We start from the raw sequence: 22,834 nt of genomic DNA, 5'->3' as shown, positions 1-22,834 counted from the left end.
TGTCGAAGTCTGCAGGCCACGAAGATGAAAATTGAGAAGAGGGTTCGTGTAGTTTTGCGATTCCGCCTCCGCTGAAGGAGCGCCGACTATGGCGGTTTACTAAATGGGTCCAAAGTTTGGGTTGCATGGCCACAAACGCACCACTGCAGATCGTGTCTTTCATTTTCAGTTTGTGATGGTGAAGGGCGCGCATGGGCCTGTTGATGGTTCCACGAGTGTCTTCATGGCGGAAGAGGAGGAGGAGGAATGTCAGAGCCAGTAGGTTGCAATGCGTGGGTCTCGGTTAACGTATTCTTTCCGGTCGTACCTTTACAGGCGCACGTCAACTACACGTCCAACTTCTTCCGGGTTAAAGTTGAACTTGCAACGCATTCCGGCAAATCGGAACGAAGGGACGTTTGGGATTATTTCGCGTTGTTTTACGACGAGCACGCGCGTGAGTGCACGCTCGCAGTTCCCTGGATCGTTTTCTGAAAGTTCGCCAGCCGAGGAAAGTTTTACTCGAAACTGCCGTTGATGCGAAAATGACCTTATTAAATTGTTGGGAAGGTGTTCCATGTTAGAAACATAATCAAAAGGGTTTTTTTTTTATGTTTTTGTGGTTTCGTTTTTAATTGTACCTCTGCTGTATTTTAATTCGTTGTGACCGGGGTTATCTTATGTACTTGCTAGATGAGATTTCTCAGCAATGATGGCGTGTTTATTTATTTCTACTTTTCCTGTTAAATAAGCTTTCATGAAAAACATACATACATTTAATTGCTTGCCAAAAATGAGAGAAAACTGCTGGTCATTACCACGCTAACTAAAAATTCATAATGACAATCGCATGCTACTTTCCTGAAGCCCTGCATTGACATTTTCGCCCAATTATTTTCAACTAATCTTCTGCATGTGGGAGGAAATCCGGAATGCTGTACCTAAATAAAATGCATGTATCCTAGATAACTCTCAAAATTCCACACAGATGGCTTCACAAACCTCTAAGTTGCTCTTATCCAATCTATTAGCTACCTCACAGCCCCGGTGATCCACAGCCCGGTGATCCACCAATCCTTGTCTCTGAAGAGCGGGATCACAAGCGTGCTCGCCAAAAAAACATGTTATCTTCATCTTGGCTTTGGAATGTTTGCCGTGACAAATTTGTAGACGATAGGTTAAGAGCACCTATTAAGGCATAGCACAACGAGGAGGTTGTGGTGGTGGTGGTGGTGAGACCGGCACTACCTCGATCTGGAAGCCAATTCACCCCTCTCTCTGCGTAGGTACACCACCTCTGATCCTGCCCGTCAATTCCAATGCGGTCAGCATTTTGTTATTTTTAGCCACAGTCTTAAGTCAAGCCGACGACAACCTGTGGAGTTTTAGCCGAGTCCTAGTCCGCAGATTCCACACGGTAATTCCCGTAGTCGCGTCGGCTTAAGCAGTCAAACGCTCTTCGCTGCTCGACGTTGGTGTGAGCAGAACGCAATTCCCCTCACACACTTTTCGTCGGGTCAGCCAATCGGTGAACTCAGTAAATATTTTAATAAACACGTATATGCAGTCAATCAATGTGTTCGGTCTTCCTCACCGTGCCATTGTCTCGTGTGAATTACCTCAGTCTGCGTCTATCATTCAGACTAGGTAGTATTGTCTGGTCATCATCAGGCATGCTAAGAAGAGGAGGGGCAAAACTGTATGAGGAGGCCCCCCGATCCGAAGCCCTTTGCACCAGGGCCTGTGCTCTCACGCTAGGCCGCTGCAATAGAGGGTTGCTACCTCGCACGCAAGCGCACGAGGGCACGGGCACACACTGGAGGAAAGAGGTGAAAACTTGCCAACAGATCTGGGTTCCTGTACTGATCCAAAATGCTGCCGACTCTTTCAAAGAACCCCTGGTCTGCTTTCACCTCCCTGAAAAACAACAGAGAGACGCGAAAACACATTAGCGCTGAATCCATTAATATTATTTAAACCCTGTTAAGACTTTAACTTTGTCACCATACCTCCTTTCCCGTCAAGATATTAATCTCTGCCCTTTCAAGTGCTCTTCTTTCTTCTCTCTGCCTTAGTGCCCGTGTCTCTGAGCCACATGACAGCACCGGTCGTTTCGCCGTTATATAATTGACCCGGTTATAAAAAAATTATATTAAAATTCCTGATAATCTCCGCAGGGACATGATTACCAAGGCTTTCCTTCGACCGTGAACAATGCGACATAAACATTTATGAGCCGTACGACATCAATCCCAAGAGCAGGTCATTGTGTTTAAGGATCCCCATAGCTTAACATCACCGGTAATAATTAGGTGGACTGGTAGCGCAGTGATGACAGCATGCTGATTCTCGTGGACCTGGTCCACCCGAGTTGGATTCCCGGCCATGGCTAATCAGTATTGCCGAGTGAATATCTGAAGCGTCCCTGGGCGCCTCCCTTCCCCAACCCGCAATGACGAGCATGGTGAAGTGCGCTCAAGCAAAAACAAACGTCGATTCATTATTTGTTTCTTCTGGGTTAGATCTTCGTGTAAGTATAATGGAAGTTTTTTTTTACTGCAGTATATCCCTCCACCACCTGATAGAACCAATAAAATCAAGTTGTCACTTTGCCAATTGATTTGGTTATCAGCAACAACCAGAATGTTGAAAAGGCAGCAAATGCCATGTCAAGTGTTGCCATGAGCAATATGGGTAAAAGCAAATATTTGCAGAACTCAGATAATATTAGGTGTCTCCAGATATGACCAAACAGTTTAATCTATCAGCCTGTTGGCTTTCCAATCGAATATTTTTCAAGCTGCATTTGTTTAAGCAAGAAAGCCTGATTGCTGATGAGAGCCAGACGGTCAAAATAATTTGAAAGTTTGCTTGCTTAAACAAATGCTGCTTAGATATATGGGTCTGAAAAGCTAATAGTCTAAGACAATGTATTTTTTTACATGTGATAATGAAAGTCAAAATCACGATTATTTCTTAATTTCCTGCTCAAATAAGCATTGAGGCTGTGCTCATCTCCTGCTGACAGAAAAGAGTCGGTGGTGGGGGGGGGGGTGGTTGGAGTCTATCCATATGACAACCACAAGTTGACTTCCCCCGAAAGTTGGTACCCATTTTATTGACCCAAGCAGGACGATGGACTTAGCCGACCCCTCTTCAGGATTCGAACTGACAACTTGATTGTGATTCCATGTGTGCGAGTCAGCCCTATGGCTGCTTGAGGAGTTTGGCTCCACTGTGCAATCACAATGAATATGACGACGAAGACGATGATGATGATGATGGTGAAGAAGTTAATGATTATGATGATGATGAGTCAAACCCGAACCAGGACTTGAACTCGCGACCTTTCCATTGCGAGCTGCTCGCCCTTTCGACCACCGAACCACGTGGCCGGATAAATGACACAAGTGAATTAATCAATTTGCCTCGTTGAATTTACACTGAGATCCTTGGTGGCGACGCCTTGAGGGAGTATGTCCCGCCACACAGCCTGGCACGGCGCTGGTTTTAGTCGCCAAATGATTAATGGCCTAGTGCAACAGGGAGACACACACACACGAGAGAACTGCAAGCCACAAGCCAGCCAAGCCTTCCCTCCCTCCCACCCCCCTTGTCTTCCTCCCCGCGGGAGAAGCACTTGTTGATTCTCGCTGTCAAACGCTTCCCATTACGACTGTGCTAGAATATCGGGCAGGCAGGTGCCAAAAAACGCCACTCTCTCCCGACAATGCCAGTGTTGTGATTTATACGATCGCCCACACAAAAGGCACCGTTGAGTGTAAATGCTCATTTTGAGGAATATCCTACTCGGGGGTATTTCGTCAAATTCTTTATCTATTTTTTTGTTCATTAGAGATGATGACGGAGTACAATGGTTTGACACACGATCTCCCGGCAACGGCAGTTGAAACAATGGGCGAGATTCTTAAAACCATCCACCTGCCACCACCAGCAATATAAATTGGTGGGTTCTTGGGTCTTTCGGTGGGGTCACGTGGATGGGAAACAGTGGAATGGTGAAGGTATAGAATAATACAATTCTCACGACGTTTCAAGAATATGAATCCCTGCAATCACGAAAGCTTTAAATAAAAATGTGTTTGTTTTCTCATTCATTCGTACCTGATGATGGTTGCTTGTGTTGCAATCGAAACGTCGTGAGAATTTTATTGTTTTATATTTTTATTATTTTATTGTTTCCCTTCTACGTGACTTTACCGAAAGAACCAAGAATACGGTGCACCACAGTTCGTCTATGATCGGCAGGTGGCGTGTGCTGGGGTAAAGTGTGGGTACTCCCACCTCGTTTTGGTGTGCCGCGGTGGCGAGATGTTAGCGACCTCGCCCGGTATACAGGACGTCGTGGGTTCAATCCCTTTACCCTGAGTTTGCGTGTTCTCCCCGTGGCCGCGTGAATTTTTCTCCGGGGTCCTCCGGTTCTTCCACCCACATTTAGAATCAACGTGCGTTTAGAGTATTTGGCTGCAATACATTTCCACGCGATGGGCCGCTTTGTTGAGCTATCATTTGTGGCCAGGTCGTTTCTGAAGAAAGAGCTATGCAGCTCAGTGGGCCTTTCCTGGTCAAATAAAAATTGTTGATAAATAGTTTAGTTTTTTCCAAGATGTCCCATAAGTGCGAATGAGTAAGTCAAACACCCTCTATCGGGGGGGGGGGGGGGGCTTTCGATAGCCCCCTCCAAATGGAGGCCTTTCCGCGAGCGTTGGCGTGAGCAATTGCGAAGCTGCACTTGCACCTTTAACTTGACCTTTTAAAATGTTTACGTCGGAATGCACGGAGGAGGAATTTACGCGCGGAAAAGAGAAGAACAACACTCCGCACGGACAGTTCAGGAACCCCTGCTAACGAGTTGTGGCCAATTCTAAAGCAGCGTCAGGACGTGGCATCGACGTTACCATCGCCACCGCCGTGGCTGTTGCGCTGATTATCATCGCGGGGTTAACCCCTGCCATTCTGGATCCAGTCCTTAAGGTTCAGGAGCCCTTCCCTTCAAGCGGCGGCGAACTCGCCAGGGACAAAGAAACAACAAGTCCTGTCCATCGTATATTGCTCGCTTTCTGGAAGCGAGCAATATGTGACGAGAAGGTGAAGGCGCAGCGCTGCGATTATTTGTGCTCATGCCACTGCTGGGAGAAGGGCCCTCCACGAGAGGAAACCAGCTCGAGCGAGCCCCTTACAGAGTGTGTCGATTTACTCTTCCACGCTGGGCCAGATGTCTTGGAAGAAGGGTGGCAGCACCCACACTTTACTCCACCACACGTGACCTGCAGTTCGACTAACAGTGGTCTACCCAATTATAATGCTGCGTGGACAAGAGGCATGGGATTTTAATAAACACGCACCACTGTTTCAACTGCCACGCGTACGGATCGTATTGAGCCGGTGACCTCTGGCATCGCAAGTCCATTGTGCCGACCGTTGCACCACTGTGGCCGCATCCCCACGACTTTTCGAAAATAAACGTCCCCCCTTAAAACAATCAAAAGACAAAGATCCTTCGTGTAGCCTTAGCATACTTTTGAGGTCAAGTGCTGCTAGCGGCGCGCCTACGAAGGCCGGCACGGCACGAGTGTGGGTGGGCGGTCGGTTCCACGCCCGGCCGCCTTTGTCTCCCGAGCGGCGATGTTTACACACCGCAAAAAGGCACTCAATTTGAGGCCGAGTCGACCGGTTCAAAAAAATCGTCACTGGTATTGACGGCCGTGAGCAGGAATCGAACTCGGGTCGCCGGGTTCATAGCGCGGCGCCGCTAACCACCGCGCCACCGAAAAACACGCACACGCGCGCACCCTCAGACGTCTGCGCACACACACGTGCGTTGTGCTGCATCGACTTCCACCTGGTGAAACGGAGCTTTGATTGATCTGTATCGACCGCTTCTGTGTGAGACATTTAAGATAAGACGAGAGTGGGCTCCTTTAATGCATGCGGGTAATCCCTTGCAGGAAGTGACTGCTGCACGAGTCCACAATGGAGCAGGGGGGGGGGGGGGGCTTAATGAAAGGACAAAATAGCAGGCCAGGTGTGCGGCATCGACGGAATTCAGTTTTCATCCGTGATGCCAATAAATGACGGATGTAATGAGATTAAAGCTCACGGAATCTGGAGAACCATCTCGCATTTTGCGACCACGTGAGAGCAGAGGTTTTCAGAGGTAGCGTGATTGTGTGAGTATAGTTGACAATGTGCCGTACATTCTATCGTAGTATTCACGGAGCAAGTATAGGGCACAACTCCATTCTGCGTCTCTATATGTAAACATGTCTTTCGTAAATCGGCCTACATTGACTTTTCAGACCAATATCAAGCAAAATGTATTTTAGCAAGAAAACCCTGAACCGGTTTAGACCATCTGGGTCTCATCGGTAGAGTCAGGCTTGTTTCACAAACGCTGATGGATTACCAGATGTTATTGGCAAGAGCACTCCATATATGCTATGTTCAATGCCAAACGCGATGAGTCTGTTGATAGTCTCTTTTGCGAGGAAAATTTGTGCCTCAACATTACAGGGAAAAAAACGCAGCAAATATTTCATTATTTATTAAACCTGTATATATATTTAAATGCCCTATTGTAATTGAGAGCCAATTATAATGCACAATGAGGCAATATGGCTTTGTATTCAAGAATGTGATATGGTAAGCAGACAATATATCCCTCCGCATAAAAAATATATACAAATAAAAGTGTTTGGATTTTTTTTCAACATATTCTATCAGCCACACACGGCCTTCCTTCTGGGAGTACATACATTCATCAGAATCGATTCAACATTCAGTGTCTCATCAGCAGAGCCACCAGACTTGCTTGCACCAATGCGGGCGAACTGCAGCGTGTTTATCGGTGAGGACGCCTCTCTGTTAGATATGGGTCCTAGTTTGATGTAAAACTATTCAGTTTAACAAGTAGGCTTTCGCGACCAATATTATTCATAATAAAGGTGTTTGGGTTAGATCGCGTTATTTATAAATGTGTCGTAACCCTCCACCACCCGACACGGCCAATCAGCAAAAAAGTGTCACGTTGACAAAAGACAAATAGTTCACTACTTTAGCCCACCGGTGTGTTGAAGAGTGAATCCACAACATTTACAGTTTGAGTACTCAAACTTTTTGTGACCGGTGGGCTAAAGTAGTGAACTATTTGTCTTTTGTCAACGTGACACTTTTTTGCTGATTGGCCGTGTCGGGTGGTGGAGGGTTACGACACATTTATAAATAACGCGATCTAACCCAAAAACCTTTTTTATGAAAACTATTCAATGGTCAATAACTAGGTTGTGGGAACAGAAATGCACCGCTGTCAATAAGTGACGTAGATTCACAAGCGCGCGACAAAGCATTGACCGCGCGAGGAAGAATCGACGTGCAATCCATGTAACAATGTCACGTCCTCTTTGCAGCTACTAGAGGCGCTACCATTCACGACAAAAATGGCAAGACACATTTTACAAATCGGCTGCGATGCTGATTCGCGACAGTTCATCAAAATCACCGCGAATTGGGGCGACGGGGGTTTGGAGGGTAAAGTGGGTGGGCGATTTGTTCTCTTAGATTACAGTGGGATTAGGCAATTTAAAAATTGAGAAATTCAGCCGAATTCAGAGAGCAGCCCCGTGATTAAAATGGGTTCTCAAGGGTAATGAGTCTTAGCCCGGTCACCTATGACTGCACACATAAATAGAAAAAGGCCATCGTATAAAAATTTGGTTCTGCACTTAAATTTGCCTAAATTCCAGCTCTGAGGATAAAAAAAATATATCAGTTTGTCAAGCGAAGAAACATTCGTACTCTCACGTGGCAGGACAGGTGGAAAAATGCTGCGCCAATGCTTTATGGACCAAATATCACTTGCCGGGATCTCTGAAGCAGTTCTTTGATATCCGCTTTTCTGAGAGCTGTTCTCGAACACAATGGATGGCCCTGCTTTGTGAGAGTTTAGAATGGATGCTTCGGATACAATTTTTTGTAAAAATGACAAAAGAAAAGTAATTCCATTTTATTTTTTTGACAATTTGGCCTAAGTTGGCGAGCTCTTGTGAACAATGTCCGAGGGTCTTCAAAGTGCACTTCACAGCAGATGGCCCACACCATGGCACTGTAAATATTCGCTGAATGTATGGCCTTGGTGCTGGAAACGGACCATCGATGCCATAGCAACGAGGTTGTACCACTCGTTAATCGACATGGCTGACCGACGTTTTACTCCGCGTGCTCGGAGCTTCTTTGGGAAATGAAATGAGTTCCTGAATTAAGTTCCTAAATAAGCTCCCAGAACATCTATGTATGTATGGAACGAAACGTCGGACATCAAGCTGAACAACCCCATGGTACAACCTGAAACCACTTCTGAGAGCTGTACAACGCAACTGTGAACACCTACGCAGTAGTGTAGTGATTTAAAGCTTTCGTGACTGCAGGGATTCATATTCTTGGTTCTTTCGGTAAAGTCACGTAGAAGGGAAACAATAAAATAATTAAATATATATAAAACTATTAAATTATCACGACGTTTCGACTGCAACACAAGCAATCATCATCAGGTGTGAAAACCACAGCAAGAAAATTTGAAAAAAGTGGCGTTTTTTTAACGTTAGCACCACGGAGAGTGATTTGGCAGTTATTCAAATTGACGAGTCCATCTATGTTCGGAAAAGAGGAGGGGGGAGACGAAAATAATGGATGCGGTCTGAAAGCCACCGTAAGCGTGATCAATCAATTAAGACCTAAAATGGTTTATCAAATCCTTCCAATGATTGCTAAGCCAGAATCCATCTTCTCGGTTGAAATTGTCTCTGTGTTTGTATATGTGGATAGCCTCATGAACGAATCTCTCATGATAGCCAGATGGCTTGCAAATAACCTCTGTCTTGGAGAATTCAATGTCATGTGAGCCTACTGAGTTATAACAGTGATCTGCCACGGCCGAGGTGTTGGTCCTACTGTGTTTTAGGTCTGCTTTGTGTTCACGGATGCGGTCCGAGACATTTTCGTTTGGTTTCTCCAATGTAACTACTACCACAGAGGCAACTTAGTTTGTAGACGCCAGGGTACTGTATGTCCGGAATCACATATTTTACAGATGGAACCAGATTTTATGTACTCATTGCCCAAGTAGACGTGGCTCTCAAGGGCCTGGGTCACATCGCTGCAACCCTCAAAAACGCTAAGATGCCAGCTAGCAACCTCAGCAAAGATGAGCGTTTTGAATTATATAAATTAAAAAAGAGGGATGACATTGTCATCCTCTCAGCCGACAAGGGCAATGCCACTGTCATCATGGATAAAATAGAATATAACAACAAAATTCAAGAATTACTCAACGATGGCAGCTATACAAAAATAAAAAGAGATCCCACCAACAGCCTCGTCATACAAACCAACAAAATCATTTCTGATTCAACCGCATTAATTGATCAAACCAAACAGTTATCGTTGAAACCTTCTGCTGCCAGGCCACCAAGATTATACGGCTTACCAAAAATACATAAAGTAGATACACCCCTTCGTCCCATCGTCTCTACTATCAACTCCCCCATCTACAAACTGGCTCGTTTTCTGTCTGAAATCCTGCGGTCTTTCACTGGAAAAACCACCTCTGCGGTACAAAATTCTACTCACCTGGTATCGACAATCACGGGTATTTCCCTGTCCCCAGACGACCTGCTTGTTAATTTTGATGTAGTTTCCTTATTCACCAAAGTTCCTGTACCTGACACCATCGAAATCATTGAAGACTTGGTTCATCAAGGATTAAACACTGAGGTACCCCCCCTGGTGAGACACTGCTTAACCAATACATACTTCACTTGGAATGGAACTTTCTACAAACAAACTCAGGGCACCTCAATGGGCTCCCCCCTATCTCCGGTTGTAACCAACATTTTCATGGAGAAATTTGAGACTGACGCCATCTAGACTGCCACTCTGCGCCCAACCTTATGGAAGAGGTACGTGGATGACACTTTTGTCATCTGGCCACATGGCCGGCCTGCTCTAGACCAATTCCTCGACCACATCAATTACATACACCCAGCCATCAGATTTACCATGGAAGTCGAAAAAGATGGCAAGCTACCTTTTTTGGATGTCTTAATAAAAAAGAGATCTGATGGTTCAATGAGCCACTCTGTCTACAGGAAAGCTACCCATACGGATGCTTACCTGAAACCGGATTCCCACCACCATCCATCCCAGAAGAATTCCCTCATCAAGACTCTGCACCATAGAGCCCAATGCATACCCGACCAGGAACACATAGCCAGTGAACTCAAGCACGTACACCAAGCTCTTAAGGCTAATGGTTACTCCGACGACACAATCCACAAAGCTATCACTCCAACCATGAAGAAGGACCCTCTTGAGGAGCCATTCAAAACCATCACTTTACCCTACATTGCGGGGATAACAAAAAAGATCTCCAAAATCTTGAATAAACACAAGATCCAGGTCCGATTCAACACATTACATAAAATCCGTGATCTGGTTCTGTCTGTAAAAGATGTGATTCCGGACATACTGTACCCTAGCGTCTACAAACTAAGTTGCCTCTCTGGTAGTAGTTACATTGGAGAAACCAAACGACATGTCTTGGACCATATTCGTGAACACAAAGCAGACCTAAAACACGGTAGGACCAACACCTCGGCCATGGCAGATCACTGTTATAATTCAGTAGGCTCACATGACATTGACTTCTCCAAGATAGAGGTTATCTGCAAGCCATCTGGCTATCATGACAGATTCGTTCATGAGGCTATCTACATATACAAACACAGAGACAATTTTAACTGAGAAGATGGATTCTGGCTTAGCAATCATTGGAAGGATTTGATAAACCATTTCGGGTCTTAATTGATTGTTCACGCTTACGGTGGCTTTCAGACCGCATCCATTATTTTCGTCTCCCCCCTCCTCTTTTCCGAACATAGATGGACTCGTCCATTTGAATAACTGCCAAATCGCTCTCCGTAGTGATAACGTTAAAAAAACGCCACTTTTTTCAAATTTTCTTGCTGTGGTTTTCACACCTGATGATGATTGCTTGTGTTGCAGTCGAAACGTCGTGAGAATTGTATTGTTTTATATTTTTATTATTTTATTGTTTCCCTTCTACGTGACTTTACCGAAAGAACCAAGAATATAGTAGTGTAGTGCTTTAGATATGTGTGTACCGTAAATACACATATACGTAATATTAGCAGAGATACTGCTGAACTCATTTGGGGAGTGGTAGCACATTAGTTAGACTATTCTGCTATGACCCTGGTGACTGGAGTTCGATACCTGGCGATGGCTGACATCCTGGTTGGCTAATCGTCTTAGTTACTGCCTGCGAGAGATGTATGAACGACACGATATGAAACCAAACATTGTTACGGTTATTATTAGTAGTAGGAAGTGATATCAGATCTGGTCCTGGGCCTCCCCTAAGTGTACTCAGCCTTAAATGATCACCCATGTCATATATTTCCACCAGGACAGTAGTGCTATGAAAACCAGCTGATAGCGGAGAGCGCGTCAAAAAACGGATTATCCGCGATAAAGATCTCGGGGCTGTCGGGGTCGTGCCGTTGGCTAGATTTGGGAGACGTGGGAGGTTTTGGTCGAGATGGAAAAGCGTTGCGGGTGCTCGTGTTTGAATTTCCGCACGTTTTTTTGGGTGGCAGGGTGGCCGCGGTAGAGCAACACTCATCGCAAGAAGACCCTGGGTTCGATTCCCGACTCGGGCCGCCCATTCATGTGGAGTCTCTATATTCGCCCCCTGTTCCGCGTGGGTTTCCTCTGGGACCACCGGTGTCCTCGCATAGCTAACAAAAATAACCCATGCAATGTAACTGGTATTGGCCAAACATCTCCAGAGCTGAAAGATGACCTGCAAATTACTCAATTGGGGTTACATATAGCAGCAGCAGCCTCACCGCTCCCTTACTGCAAGTTACTCTGCACCCTCTAAAAATGAGTTGTGAGACTCAGCGAGGCTTTCTAGGGTAAAAAGGCGTATTTAAATTAAACAAAACAAATAACTCAAGGTGGCTGGCATTGTCAATGGACGCTGATCTTATCATCATTCCGAAAAATAATCAGAAACACGTGTTGTCCTGGAGAATATAAGTAACGAAACAAATTAACCGACAGCACATCTCCTTGTCACATTTGTCTCTGTACTTAAAACAAAAAACAACGGCGTTTTTGACAACACGGCCCACAGCGCTGGGTTTTCCCGAGATGCTCTGGTTCCCTCCTTCCAGAAGTATAAACATCTTAATATATCGAGGACTGCAGAGCTGGTGCTAATCGCTGGCACCGGCCCACCGATTGGCTGCTGCCTTCCCGCCTCTGAGTCTCTCTCTCTGTCTCTCTTTCAAGAATGAGCGAATACTGTGCGCGTTCACAAGCTGGCGTTGTTGTTATTATTATTGTTAATACAGGCGATGCCGCGGAGCCGCTTCGACGTTCAGTGTCTCATCAAATGAGTCAGCTTGCCAGGCAATGCACACCGCGCCGACAAAGTAGCTCATTTCGACACACTTCACTCGCTAACCCGCAAGGCATTGCGTCACCACACTTCTTTAGAATAAATACACCCTGCTTAGAAGGATGATTAACGCAGGGCACATTTCCTATACACGCTGGCAATCAAGTCACTTCACACGAATGACAGTAGAGTGTGAATTTAAGCACAGCATTTGGGAGCAAGGCCAGGTATGGTTATATCTGAACTCGTGTACTTTCTAGATTTGAAGTTTTCGTGACTGCAAGGATCCATACTCTTTGGTTCTTTCGGTAAAGTCACGTAGGTAGAAAAAGTATAATAAATTAAATCACGACGTTTCGATTGCAACACAAGCAATCATCATCAGGTGTGACAACCACAGCAAGACATTTTTTTACTTCAGCAAGATGATTGCTTGTGTTGCAATCGAAACGTCGTGATTTAATTTATTTTACTTTTTCACCTACGCGACTTTACCGAAAGAACCAACGAGTACGCGTGTACTTGTCTCAGAAGTATCCATTTGTGTTTTCCTCCCACCAGTGTAATGTACACATGTTTTGCCTAAACCAGAACTGTGTTCATATGCCAAACGAAAATAAACACGCAGGCTTTCACGGCCAATATCATCCATAACACAGGTGTTTTTTTTGTTAGATCGCGTATTTATGCGTATTTACGCGATCTGAACCCAAACCTGTATTATGAAAATAAACACATTCGCCCGATAACACTGCCTTAAAATGAAAAAAAATTACAAATATATAAAATGTTTTTGGGTTATCTGTCTTTGGGCACATACCACTGGAAATACAGCAGCATCACCAACAAATAATTTGTGTGCTTATATACAGTAAGGGGTGCTTCTACGCAACTGTTTTGTATAACTGCGCAACTATCAACATAGCGTAAGCCATCATTTTTGTCGGGTAAAGGTAACATCTCGCAAAATTTCCGAGACGCTATTTTAACGATAATTATAATTTTGCACAAGCGCAGACAACGGTGTTGACGAGACTTGAAGACGACTCGCGACGCGCCGCTATTGTGGAACGTCAAACAATAATAATTCATAGCCATTGAACAATCCACTGCCAGATAAATATCTCGCCACGTCGTGCCAGTTGTTCGACCGTACCTCATCACACCAAACACCCGTTAAGCGCAGTGCAAACGTGTAGCAAGGACGATGACGACTTGTCTTGAGTTGGTTGCCCTTCACCCGCAACCTCCGGTTAGCACGGTTGGCTACGTACGGTGCGAAGGAAGACCAACGTACATACACACAATATTGGGGAGCAAGTTGGGAGTGCCTTCGGAAAAGCTGAACCCAACAATGAACTTGACAATACAAAACGGTGTTGACGAGACTTGAAGACGACTCGCGACGCGCCGCTATTGTGGAACGTCAAACAATAATAATTCATAGCCATTGAACAATCCACTGCCAGATAAATATCTCGCCACGTCGTGCCAGTTGTTCGACCGTACCTCATCACACCAAACACCCGTTAAGCGCAGTGCAAACGTGTAGCAAGGACGATGACGACTTGTCTTGAGTTGGTTGCCCTTCACCCGCAACCTCCGGTTAGCACGGTTGGCTACGTACGGTGCGAAGGAAGACCAACGTACATACACACAATATTGGGGAGCAAGTTGGGAGTGCCTTCGGAAAAGCTGAACCCAACAATGAACTTGACAATACAAAATGAAGCGAGTCGTATTGACGGGTTGACGGAATTCCCGACGGAACGCCTCCGTTTTCCCAGCGCTTCGGGGAGGGGGGGGGGGATCACTCACGGCGTCGCTGAGAAGCACGAGATGGGCGCGCGGGCGGCCTGCAGGATGCCCTCGTGCACGGGGGCCGCCGGCATGGTGGCCTGGCGCGCCAGCAGGACCCGTTCCTTCTGCGACTTCCTCCTCACCGAGGCCATGGCTGTCGTCACGCGGCGCTCGCGCTGGGGAACGCGGGGGGCGAGAGCGACACGAAGCGCGGTTAGCGACGGCGGCAACCACGGTCAATCCACTGCTGGATGAGGGACTAACCCGAGCCGACGCTGCCGCCTACCGCGAAACTGCGGTGCGACAATCCACCCAGCGCCTGGGCACGAACCGATTTAAACGCTCCGTTAGTTTGTTTATCGCCAGTTGCAAAGTGTAATAATAATAAAAAATATATAAACATTTCAGAGCCTTTTGTCTATTCACTGCTGGCTGAAGGCCTCGGCCACGCTGTTTCAGCCATGGGGGTTGATTGTTTTACTCGGGAAGCTTTGACTGAGGAGTCTCAAGACCGTTTTGTCCAGGCAGGTCCTGAATCGGGATGTTTGGCCAATTCCACTGAAGACTGTTTGGCATGTGGGAGGAATCCAGAGAGAACCCACAAATACGAGGTGGACGGGGTGGGGGGGGTAACACTCCAAGTTCCACACAGATAGAGTCATGAATCATCTGCTGTGCTGCCATCTCTTGGCCACCACGAAGGCCAAACCTACAACACCTGATATTCCCAAGGCGGTCTCCCATTCAACTACGAACAAAACGCTGCTGAGCTTCTGAGATGAGGGTGATTCAGTTGTAGGTGATCGTAGGACATTCACCTGTTAATATTTAGAGTCTTCCAATCAGAGGCAGACTAAATAAATCCTCTCGTGCATGAATTATTAAAATAAAATATAAATAAAATCAAAGTGGGTCCATCACAGAGGGGATGATGCATTTATGCGGTGGGTTACCATACAGCCATATGTTAATAGGGTTACAACGACATGACAGACCCCTGAAGGACTTCACGTGACGGGTGCACTCTATTCATTTATGTAATAATTCATTCCCTAATGCCATGTAAATGTATTTTCAGGTGGAAAATGCAATCGAGACGTATTAACTCTCTCCTAAATTGCAATAAGACAATCGAGATATCGTTGAGAGGAGTAAAAAAAAAAATCTGTAAAAATCGAAATCAAAAGTGGGATGTAATGAGAATCATTTGGCCTTTTCAAGGTGCAGCGGGCTTGGTCGGTAGAGAAGGACTCACGAAAAAATGATTGCGTAAACGAGAGCGTGTGCCTGCCTTTCTCCCTCGGCCAGGGCCGCATGCCAACCGCCATGAGCGAGCCGGTGAGGATTTAAAATTCGTTCATTCATTCGCACGCGGTCACATGCCCGCACGCGCCTCGACAAGACACATGGAGTGCGCGCGCGTGGAGCTTTAATTAACGGAGCCTCGACTCATTCGTCGCTGCTCAGAGTGGGCACCCGGAGTGGTGGTACTGGTGCGTAAACAGGCATTTCAATAAAACGCTGAATATGTATGTGAATACACAAAGAACCCCCACACCCCACTCCGTGCAGCCTACTCAGGCTCTTGGGCTGAAGTCCTGTTTGCACACAGAACCAGGTGCGCGTCTAAGACCGAGTCGACCTAGGTTCTAGGTCAGGGGTGGGGAACCTTTTTTTTCTGCCAAGGGCCATTTGGATATTTATAACATCATTCGCGGGCCATACAAAATTATAAACTGAAAAATTAGCCTGTTATATTTGGTCAAACATTTAATTAACTCACCCCTAATGTAATGGCTGGAACCGCTTCTCTTTGGCTAGGCGTGTGATGATGTTAGCCGGTATTGACGATGTTGCTACTCGCAACTGCTTTTCCAGGTTTTGCTCCTAGATTTATTGAATTTCGAGCCCCGCCTGCGGTTGCCTTGGCAGGGCAGGCAGACCAAATTATTTCGCCGTGCCTCATACGGCCCGCGGGCTGGACGTTCCCCACCCCTGTTCTAGGTGATGTCCAGGACCGATGCAGATGACCATCGCTGATGCTTGCCATGGCTGGGAATCGAACTCAGGCCACCGGGTTTTGTCGCGCCGCGCACTGGCCAAGACGCGACCGCTCCCCACGCACCCGCACCCACATGAGGCTAGGGTCGGATAGGGTGTGCAGTCGAACCGATGATATCAGTCTCTCCTTGATCGTCTCTGTTGATTGACCCAGAGACAGTGCTGGAAATTCCATTTTCCCACGGCAAGGGAATTTTTGTTCATAAGGAAACCACTGATGGCTTTCTACAGATAGGTCATCATCACCATCGGCCATGATCAATCCACTGCTGGATTAGGAACTCTCCAAGCTGCGATGTAACGATCCACCTTCCACCATCATACGAGCTGATTTCATTACTCCTTCTCCTGAACAAACGTCCTCACGGACGCGAGCTATTCCTTGGCTGCAATCGTCTATGCTGGTGATGGTACCTGTCATACCTAGACGACTGTGATGGAGTGAGTGAATTATTTTGATTCTGATCATCTTCTAGAAGGGCTACAGAGCCGAAATGTAACAGTCGTAATATAATCAAGTTGAATTCTCAGAAATGTAAACAAATAAAAGCTGAAATCGAATATATTCAAATGGAAAATTACAGTTCATTGGTTTCCATCGTATAAGGGCAGGGGGGGGGGGTCAGGCTAACGTTCAAAATAGCTTTAAGTCTCGAAACAATAATTAAAATGTACAATCCCCATAATCAGTGAGCCAAGTAATTCACCTCAAGCGGAGTGTGACGGCAGATCTGATAGAAAGCAAGCAAATCGAGCTACCTGTTACTGGCACCTTATACGTACCGACATCACGTGTACGCTGTTCGTTCTGCAAGTGTGTGTGTGTGTGTACACGTGCAGCGAGTATATCCTCTATACACTCTACAAGTGCAGCGTACGTGTGTGTGTGTGTGTGCATGTACAGTGTATGGAGGTCATGCATACGCTGTAGGTGTACACGTGTGCTCCGGGAAATTGCTAATGTTTACTCTCGCGTGCATGAATTATTAAAAACACCAACATTTTTGCTTGGCTTAATGCCATTTTAGAAGTCAAAGGTAAGCCCTCTCAGATGTATTGAAAAAATAGTGTCATCGAATTCCATAGCAGTCCCATAAATCGTATCGGTCCACCACAATGGACAGAATGCACGAGCGCAGTGCAATGCTGCCCGCACATCACGATAGGAAGGAGAATGCTGCGACTGCGGTGCCATGATTAGCACGCTGGACTTTAAATCCAGAGGCTGCTGGTTCGATGTCCCGGTGCGGCAGGTTGAAACAATGGTTTCTTAAATCCCCATATCCCTGCCCCCACTGCCCCCCCCCCCACTGCCCACTGCCCCCCACCCCCCCTTAGCAGTATAAATGGAGACACAGACACCACAGTGAGCCGATTGACAGGCCATGTGTGGTGGAATAAATTATGGCTATTCAATTCTCCTTCAAGACGTCTGGCCAGAATTGAAGAGTAGGCCACATGCACTCTATATCTACCTCTAGTGAAGGCCGTTCCGCCAACAGGGACGTGAGCGAGCAACTGCAGGGCCGCGCCTTTACCTAAACCCTTTTTTTTTATTTTAGACCAATAAAATCTCACCGCTGTCAACAGACATCCACCGTGGGGAAATTGTCGTGGCCAAATTGGACGAATGACCCAATCGCGGTAAATGTATCCTCCTCCACGTTTTAAGACAATTAGTGAGTAATACGCACCTGTGCTAGGCGACTTGCCCTATATGACAAGACTACGGCATGGTGTGGCATGGTGTAACATTGTTGGCCCTTCTGCCAGCAGCGGAGTGAAGAAGAAATTGCAGGGCTACAGCTTCACGTTGTTACAATTTTTTTTTTTACAAGAAGTCGCATGGGCTGCACTCATCTAAGCACAGGTCTGTGGTAGACAGAGCTGGGGGAGAGGCAAGCAACCGTGATGGGGGTTCCACGTATAATGCCCTGTCAATCGGACACACGTGCCACAGGTTCTCATTGCCTGCTCACATCTAATCAAATGCGCCGTGTCACTCTTTTCAAGACGTATAATGGAAAAATCGCTCTATCCGTTCTCCCCCCCCCCCGCCACCTCTACCTCCCCTGCCACCACCACCACGGCTCTATCTCTCCCACTCTTTCTCTGTCTCTCTCTATATGCTCGCCGTAATATCCAGGCCGTGAGTGGAGATGGCTTCTATTTTAATTCATGGTAAGTGATTTCCCCCCCCCACCACCCATCGTATTTACGAGCAGGCACATCTGCACACTTTTTTTTTAGCACTTTTCATTTTTTTGTTCCGTGTTTTTGTTTGTTGTTGACCTTGGGCACCCGAAGTAATCGGGCCACGTCACTCACAGGAGTGCAGCGAGCGCGATTGGAGGTGCATTCAGCCCATCATCCCTCCAGAGTCCATCATCCCTCCATCATCCCTCCAGCCCATCATCCCTCCAGAGTCCATCATCCCTCCATCATCCCTCCAGCCCATCATCCCTCCAGAGTCCATCATCCCTCCATCATCCCTCCAGCCCATCATCCCTCCAGGGTCCATTATCCCTCCATCATCCCTCCAGCCCATCATCCCTCCAGAGTCCATCATCCCTCCATCATCCCTCCAGCCCATCATCCCTCCAGGGTCCATCATCCCTCCATCATCCCTCCAGCCCATCATCCCTCCAGAGTCCATCATCCCTCCATCATCCCTCCAGCCCATCATCCCTCCAGGGTCCATCATCCCTCCATCATCCCTCCAGCCCATCATCCCTCCAGGGTCAATAAACCGAGTACCACTTTGCTGTGGAGTCAACAGCGGTTGTCCTACAGGTGAACTCACCCCTGCCACTGGAACGTGGAATTTTGCACCACTGGCTCAGGGGTTGTCAACGGGAGGTAAGAATCACCTCTATTAATCTTCTGAGGTGAAATCACCTCGATTTTTTCAAGACATCGCTGCGACTTCCCCATTGATTTCCAACAGCGGGCTACATAGCAGTTGTGATGCGTCATCCTGATGTGCAAGTTCCTCATCGCTGCTCGACCAGTACGAGCCACGCCTCTTATTGGGCGGCGCATGAGTTGAACCCTTACCGACACAGGTACAACAACAATTCATCGAGGAAATATCAACCGATGCTTAAAAAGCTCACCGTGTTTGGCTTCGCGTTCGAGGAAAACCCAACGAATCCGGAGAAAACCCAGCACGTGCACAAAGGGGGGTAACACTCAGCACTGCCATCTCCTGATCACCTTGCAGCCCCGCACCTACAACAACTGGCAAGCCATAACAGTCAACTCCGCTTAGCTTCTTAGATCGTATGCGATGGGGTGCGGTTAGGGTGAATGTCCCAAGGAGTTATTGACTAATGCACGCTGCCCCAATCCTCGTGAGATAAAAAAAAACCCACGTGGCTCTCGCAAAAGTGCATCCTGGTGTCAGTGGGGGCTCTTCACCATCAACAGCCGTGAGGCATCCACTGCTGGATGAAGGCCTCCCCACGTCGGCGCTCTCCCCTCGCGACCCTTGCGATCCCACGATCCGTCGCTGCTGCTGCTGCACCTGAGCTGATTTCATTGCTCCACTTGCGTGGCGGTCGTTTTCTTCCTCAAGCGTGTCTGAGCAAGATGACCATTCTGCCACCAGTCCCGTCCACGGGCCATCGTCCTGTATAGCGAGGGTCCCCTAACCCCAACCCACTTACGTTTCATAACGGTCAAAATTTACGTCTCTAAATGTGCATTTCCTCTCTGATCTATGTGCAATGTGTTCCTCTTGCGGCCTCTCGGTTTTAACTCCCAGCATGCATGCCTTCTGTCTGCACTTTTCAGTTTTCGTTCCACGATATCTGTCAGTGTTCACGTGTCGCAGCAGGAAACACACGCGCATGTACTAATTGCTCGAGCTGTCTCTTTAAAGCCACATTGGTATGCTGCTTTGAAATGATCAAATTCAATTCCCACAAAAACACTCCATTCTGCTCTCACTCACCCCTTTTTACACCGACGTTCACCCCATTCCACCTTGAATGATTGCCCTATATATTACACCCACGTATAAAGTGCTCTGTTGTGCTTTTCGATTTGTGTCCCACCAACTATTAATTCATGTTGTTGTACATGGCATTGTAAGTGGCATTTGTTTTGATCAGATGTAGGGCAATTCAAGCTGCCCTCTTTAGCTTTACGAGGTGAAAACGCGCGTATCCCTTGCAAAACCGCCTCCTGTTTTTAGTGGGATTACGTCCTGCCTATGAATTTTAAAAAATATGACACTACCACTACTTCTGCAGCTGTCAACGGGCGTGAAGAACAAGAAGGGGGAGACCAAGCATACCAAATAAATTACCCAACCGCGAATTGGGGGTAAAATGCACTGCAACATCCTAATGGATGGGACAATTTTTGTGGCCAATCTGGAGAAATTACCCACGGCCATATTTGAAGAATGCCCCCACCAAGTTAAAACATTATCCCCTATTAATGAGGCCAGGTGGCTCGGGGATTGGAGGGAAATGGAGCGGCTCACAATCGGAAGATCGCGAGTTCAAATCCTGGTTGGGCGGTTGACCCGGCCCATCATCGCTCCGAGGTCGATAACGTAAGAAACAAATTTGTCGAGAAGTCAAAAGTGGTTGTCCTATGGATAGACTCGGCCCCCGCCATGTGAACGATGAATCTCTACCACTGGCTCAGGCCTGCAAGCAGGGAAGAGCACCAATGGGCGTCAAACCTCAAGTGAACAAGAAATCATTTTGACTTGACAACTGGCGTGGCCAAAGACAATTAGTGACACACCTGTACTGGGTGAGTGCCCTGTTTGACAAGGTTACGGAGTGCAACAATTGTGGTATGCAGTACAGTATAATGTGTAATATATTTATATTTACTATTTGGGAGTCAGTGTGACGAATGGCAAACGTTGCATTATCGCTATTACGATTGCCTATATGAGCAAATCGCCGAGAATGCACCCGATACCATCAGATATCGCAAGCTACGCAGGGTTTGAGTCTGCACGGTGCTTGGATGGACGATCGCCATGCACCAACGGGCTGGTAGAGGCTCCCGCGGGACTGCGTGGTGGGCAGCAGAGGGCAGCGCAGGAAACTCCATCGAACCATACTTCGATGCTTCCACGTCTATGCTCCCCCCCCCCCCCCAAGCTTGACCGACTCGCACAGACGAGCGTGGTGAAGTATGGTCAAGTAATCATCCCGCTACTCGCCGCGTAGGCATGCGGACTGTTGCTCGGGGCGAGTGCTGTTAGCGAGCACCTGATCCTCATGGCGGTACCCCGGGGTACCAAATAAAACAAAATTGGCCGAGGCAATGAAATGTTTTATTTCTGGGACATTATTTTTTTCCCAGGGGTGTTACTTCACCCCGCGACTGGGGTAATCAATCCATCCGAAATCAGTGCCACACTCCGCGATGTCGAAACGCCAATCATAGCATTAAAAAAATCCGTTGTCGAAAAATTTAACTTTGAATCGTGCATCGTGCACAGCTCGCCGAGATGAGTCGATTGCCGCATCGCCGACCATCAACAGACTAAAAATGACTGCATCACGGACATTATGCGAGGGCCGGAGTACCGTGGTACCCCGGGGTGACCGCCATCAGGTTCACCTATTGAGACTGATCGAGACACGCGCGAGTTTGGTGGTGTAGCTCGAGGCATGCCCGGCCCTTTTCGTTTCCTGATGATGAAAGAACGCACCGGGCAATAGCCCTAAGGCTGAGTCGACCGAGGAAGAGGCCCCCCCCCCCCCCCCCCACACAAGACGCCTTCAAGATAATCCACGCTGACGTTAACCACGGCACGGGAATCGAACCCCAGGTGGCCGGAGTAACGCTCACCAGCTCACCACCCCCATACACTCACACAGTACACGCGTTGCGTGTTACGTGCATGGGCACGAGCGTGAGACACACGGTGTGTGCGGCACCGCGGCGCATACCAAATGCAGGGCACACGCGCGTTCGACTATTCACGTTGAATCACGACTGCTATCGCTTTCGCTCTGCGCGCCCCAGCGAACGTCAGTCAACAGGTGGTTTGCTCAGCCGGCGAGAGAAAAAAAAAGACGAAAATCGTTGCGGGCAAAGTGTTGTTGGCGAGCACCTATGAAGGCCGGCACGGCACACGAGTGGGTGGGTGGGTGTGAGCGATAGTGTATCGGTTAGCGCGCTGCGCTATGAACCTGGCGACCCGGGTTCGATTCCCGCTCACGGCCAACACCAGTGACGATTATCTGAACCGGTCCCGGGCCTCCCCTAGGTCGACTCAGCCTCAAATGAGTACCTGGTGCGGTGTGTAAATATTGCCACTAGGGAGACAAAGGCGGTCGGGCGTGGTGCTGGCCACCCACCCCCTCGTGTACCGTTCCGACCTTCATAGGTGCTCGCTAACAGCACTTGCCCCTACAGTCTGTTAAGGCTATATGGGTGATCTTTATCTTTGTGTGACCAGCACCAGAACTACACCCGGCCGCCTTTGTCTCCCCAGTGGTTTATTTTTACACA

General features: G+C 47.5%; 1 protein-coding gene across 1 annotated transcript in view; it reads right to left on the bottom strand.

Moving 5' to 3' along the window:
- The window catches only part of BAIAP3 (BAI1 associated protein 3), an 86,178-nt gene that overhangs the window by 51,531 nt on the left and 11,813 nt on the right, over positions 1-22,834 (bottom strand). Inside the window, exons 2-3 of the mRNA XM_076073720.1 lie at positions 14,300-14,457; positions 1,821-1,896 (exon numbers count right to left, since the gene is read on the bottom strand). Coding sequence (XP_075929835.1) covers positions 1,821-1,896; positions 14,300-14,433 — 210 coding nt within the window. The 5' untranslated portion in view covers positions 14,434-14,457. The remainder of the gene's footprint in view (positions 1-1,820; positions 1,897-14,299; positions 14,458-22,834) is intronic.

This window comes from Petromyzon marinus, chromosome 43 (assembly GCF_048934315.1).
Source record: "Petromyzon marinus isolate PM22_M1 ecotype Great Lakes invasive population chromosome 43, UKy_Petmar_22M1.pri1.0, whole genome shotgun sequence".
In the NCBI taxonomy this organism is placed as follows: Eukaryota; Metazoa; Chordata; class Hyperoartia; order Petromyzontiformes; family Petromyzontidae; genus Petromyzon; species Petromyzon marinus.
Note: the sequence above shows the minus strand (reverse complement) of the source record. Positions and strands in the feature narration are given on the sequence as shown.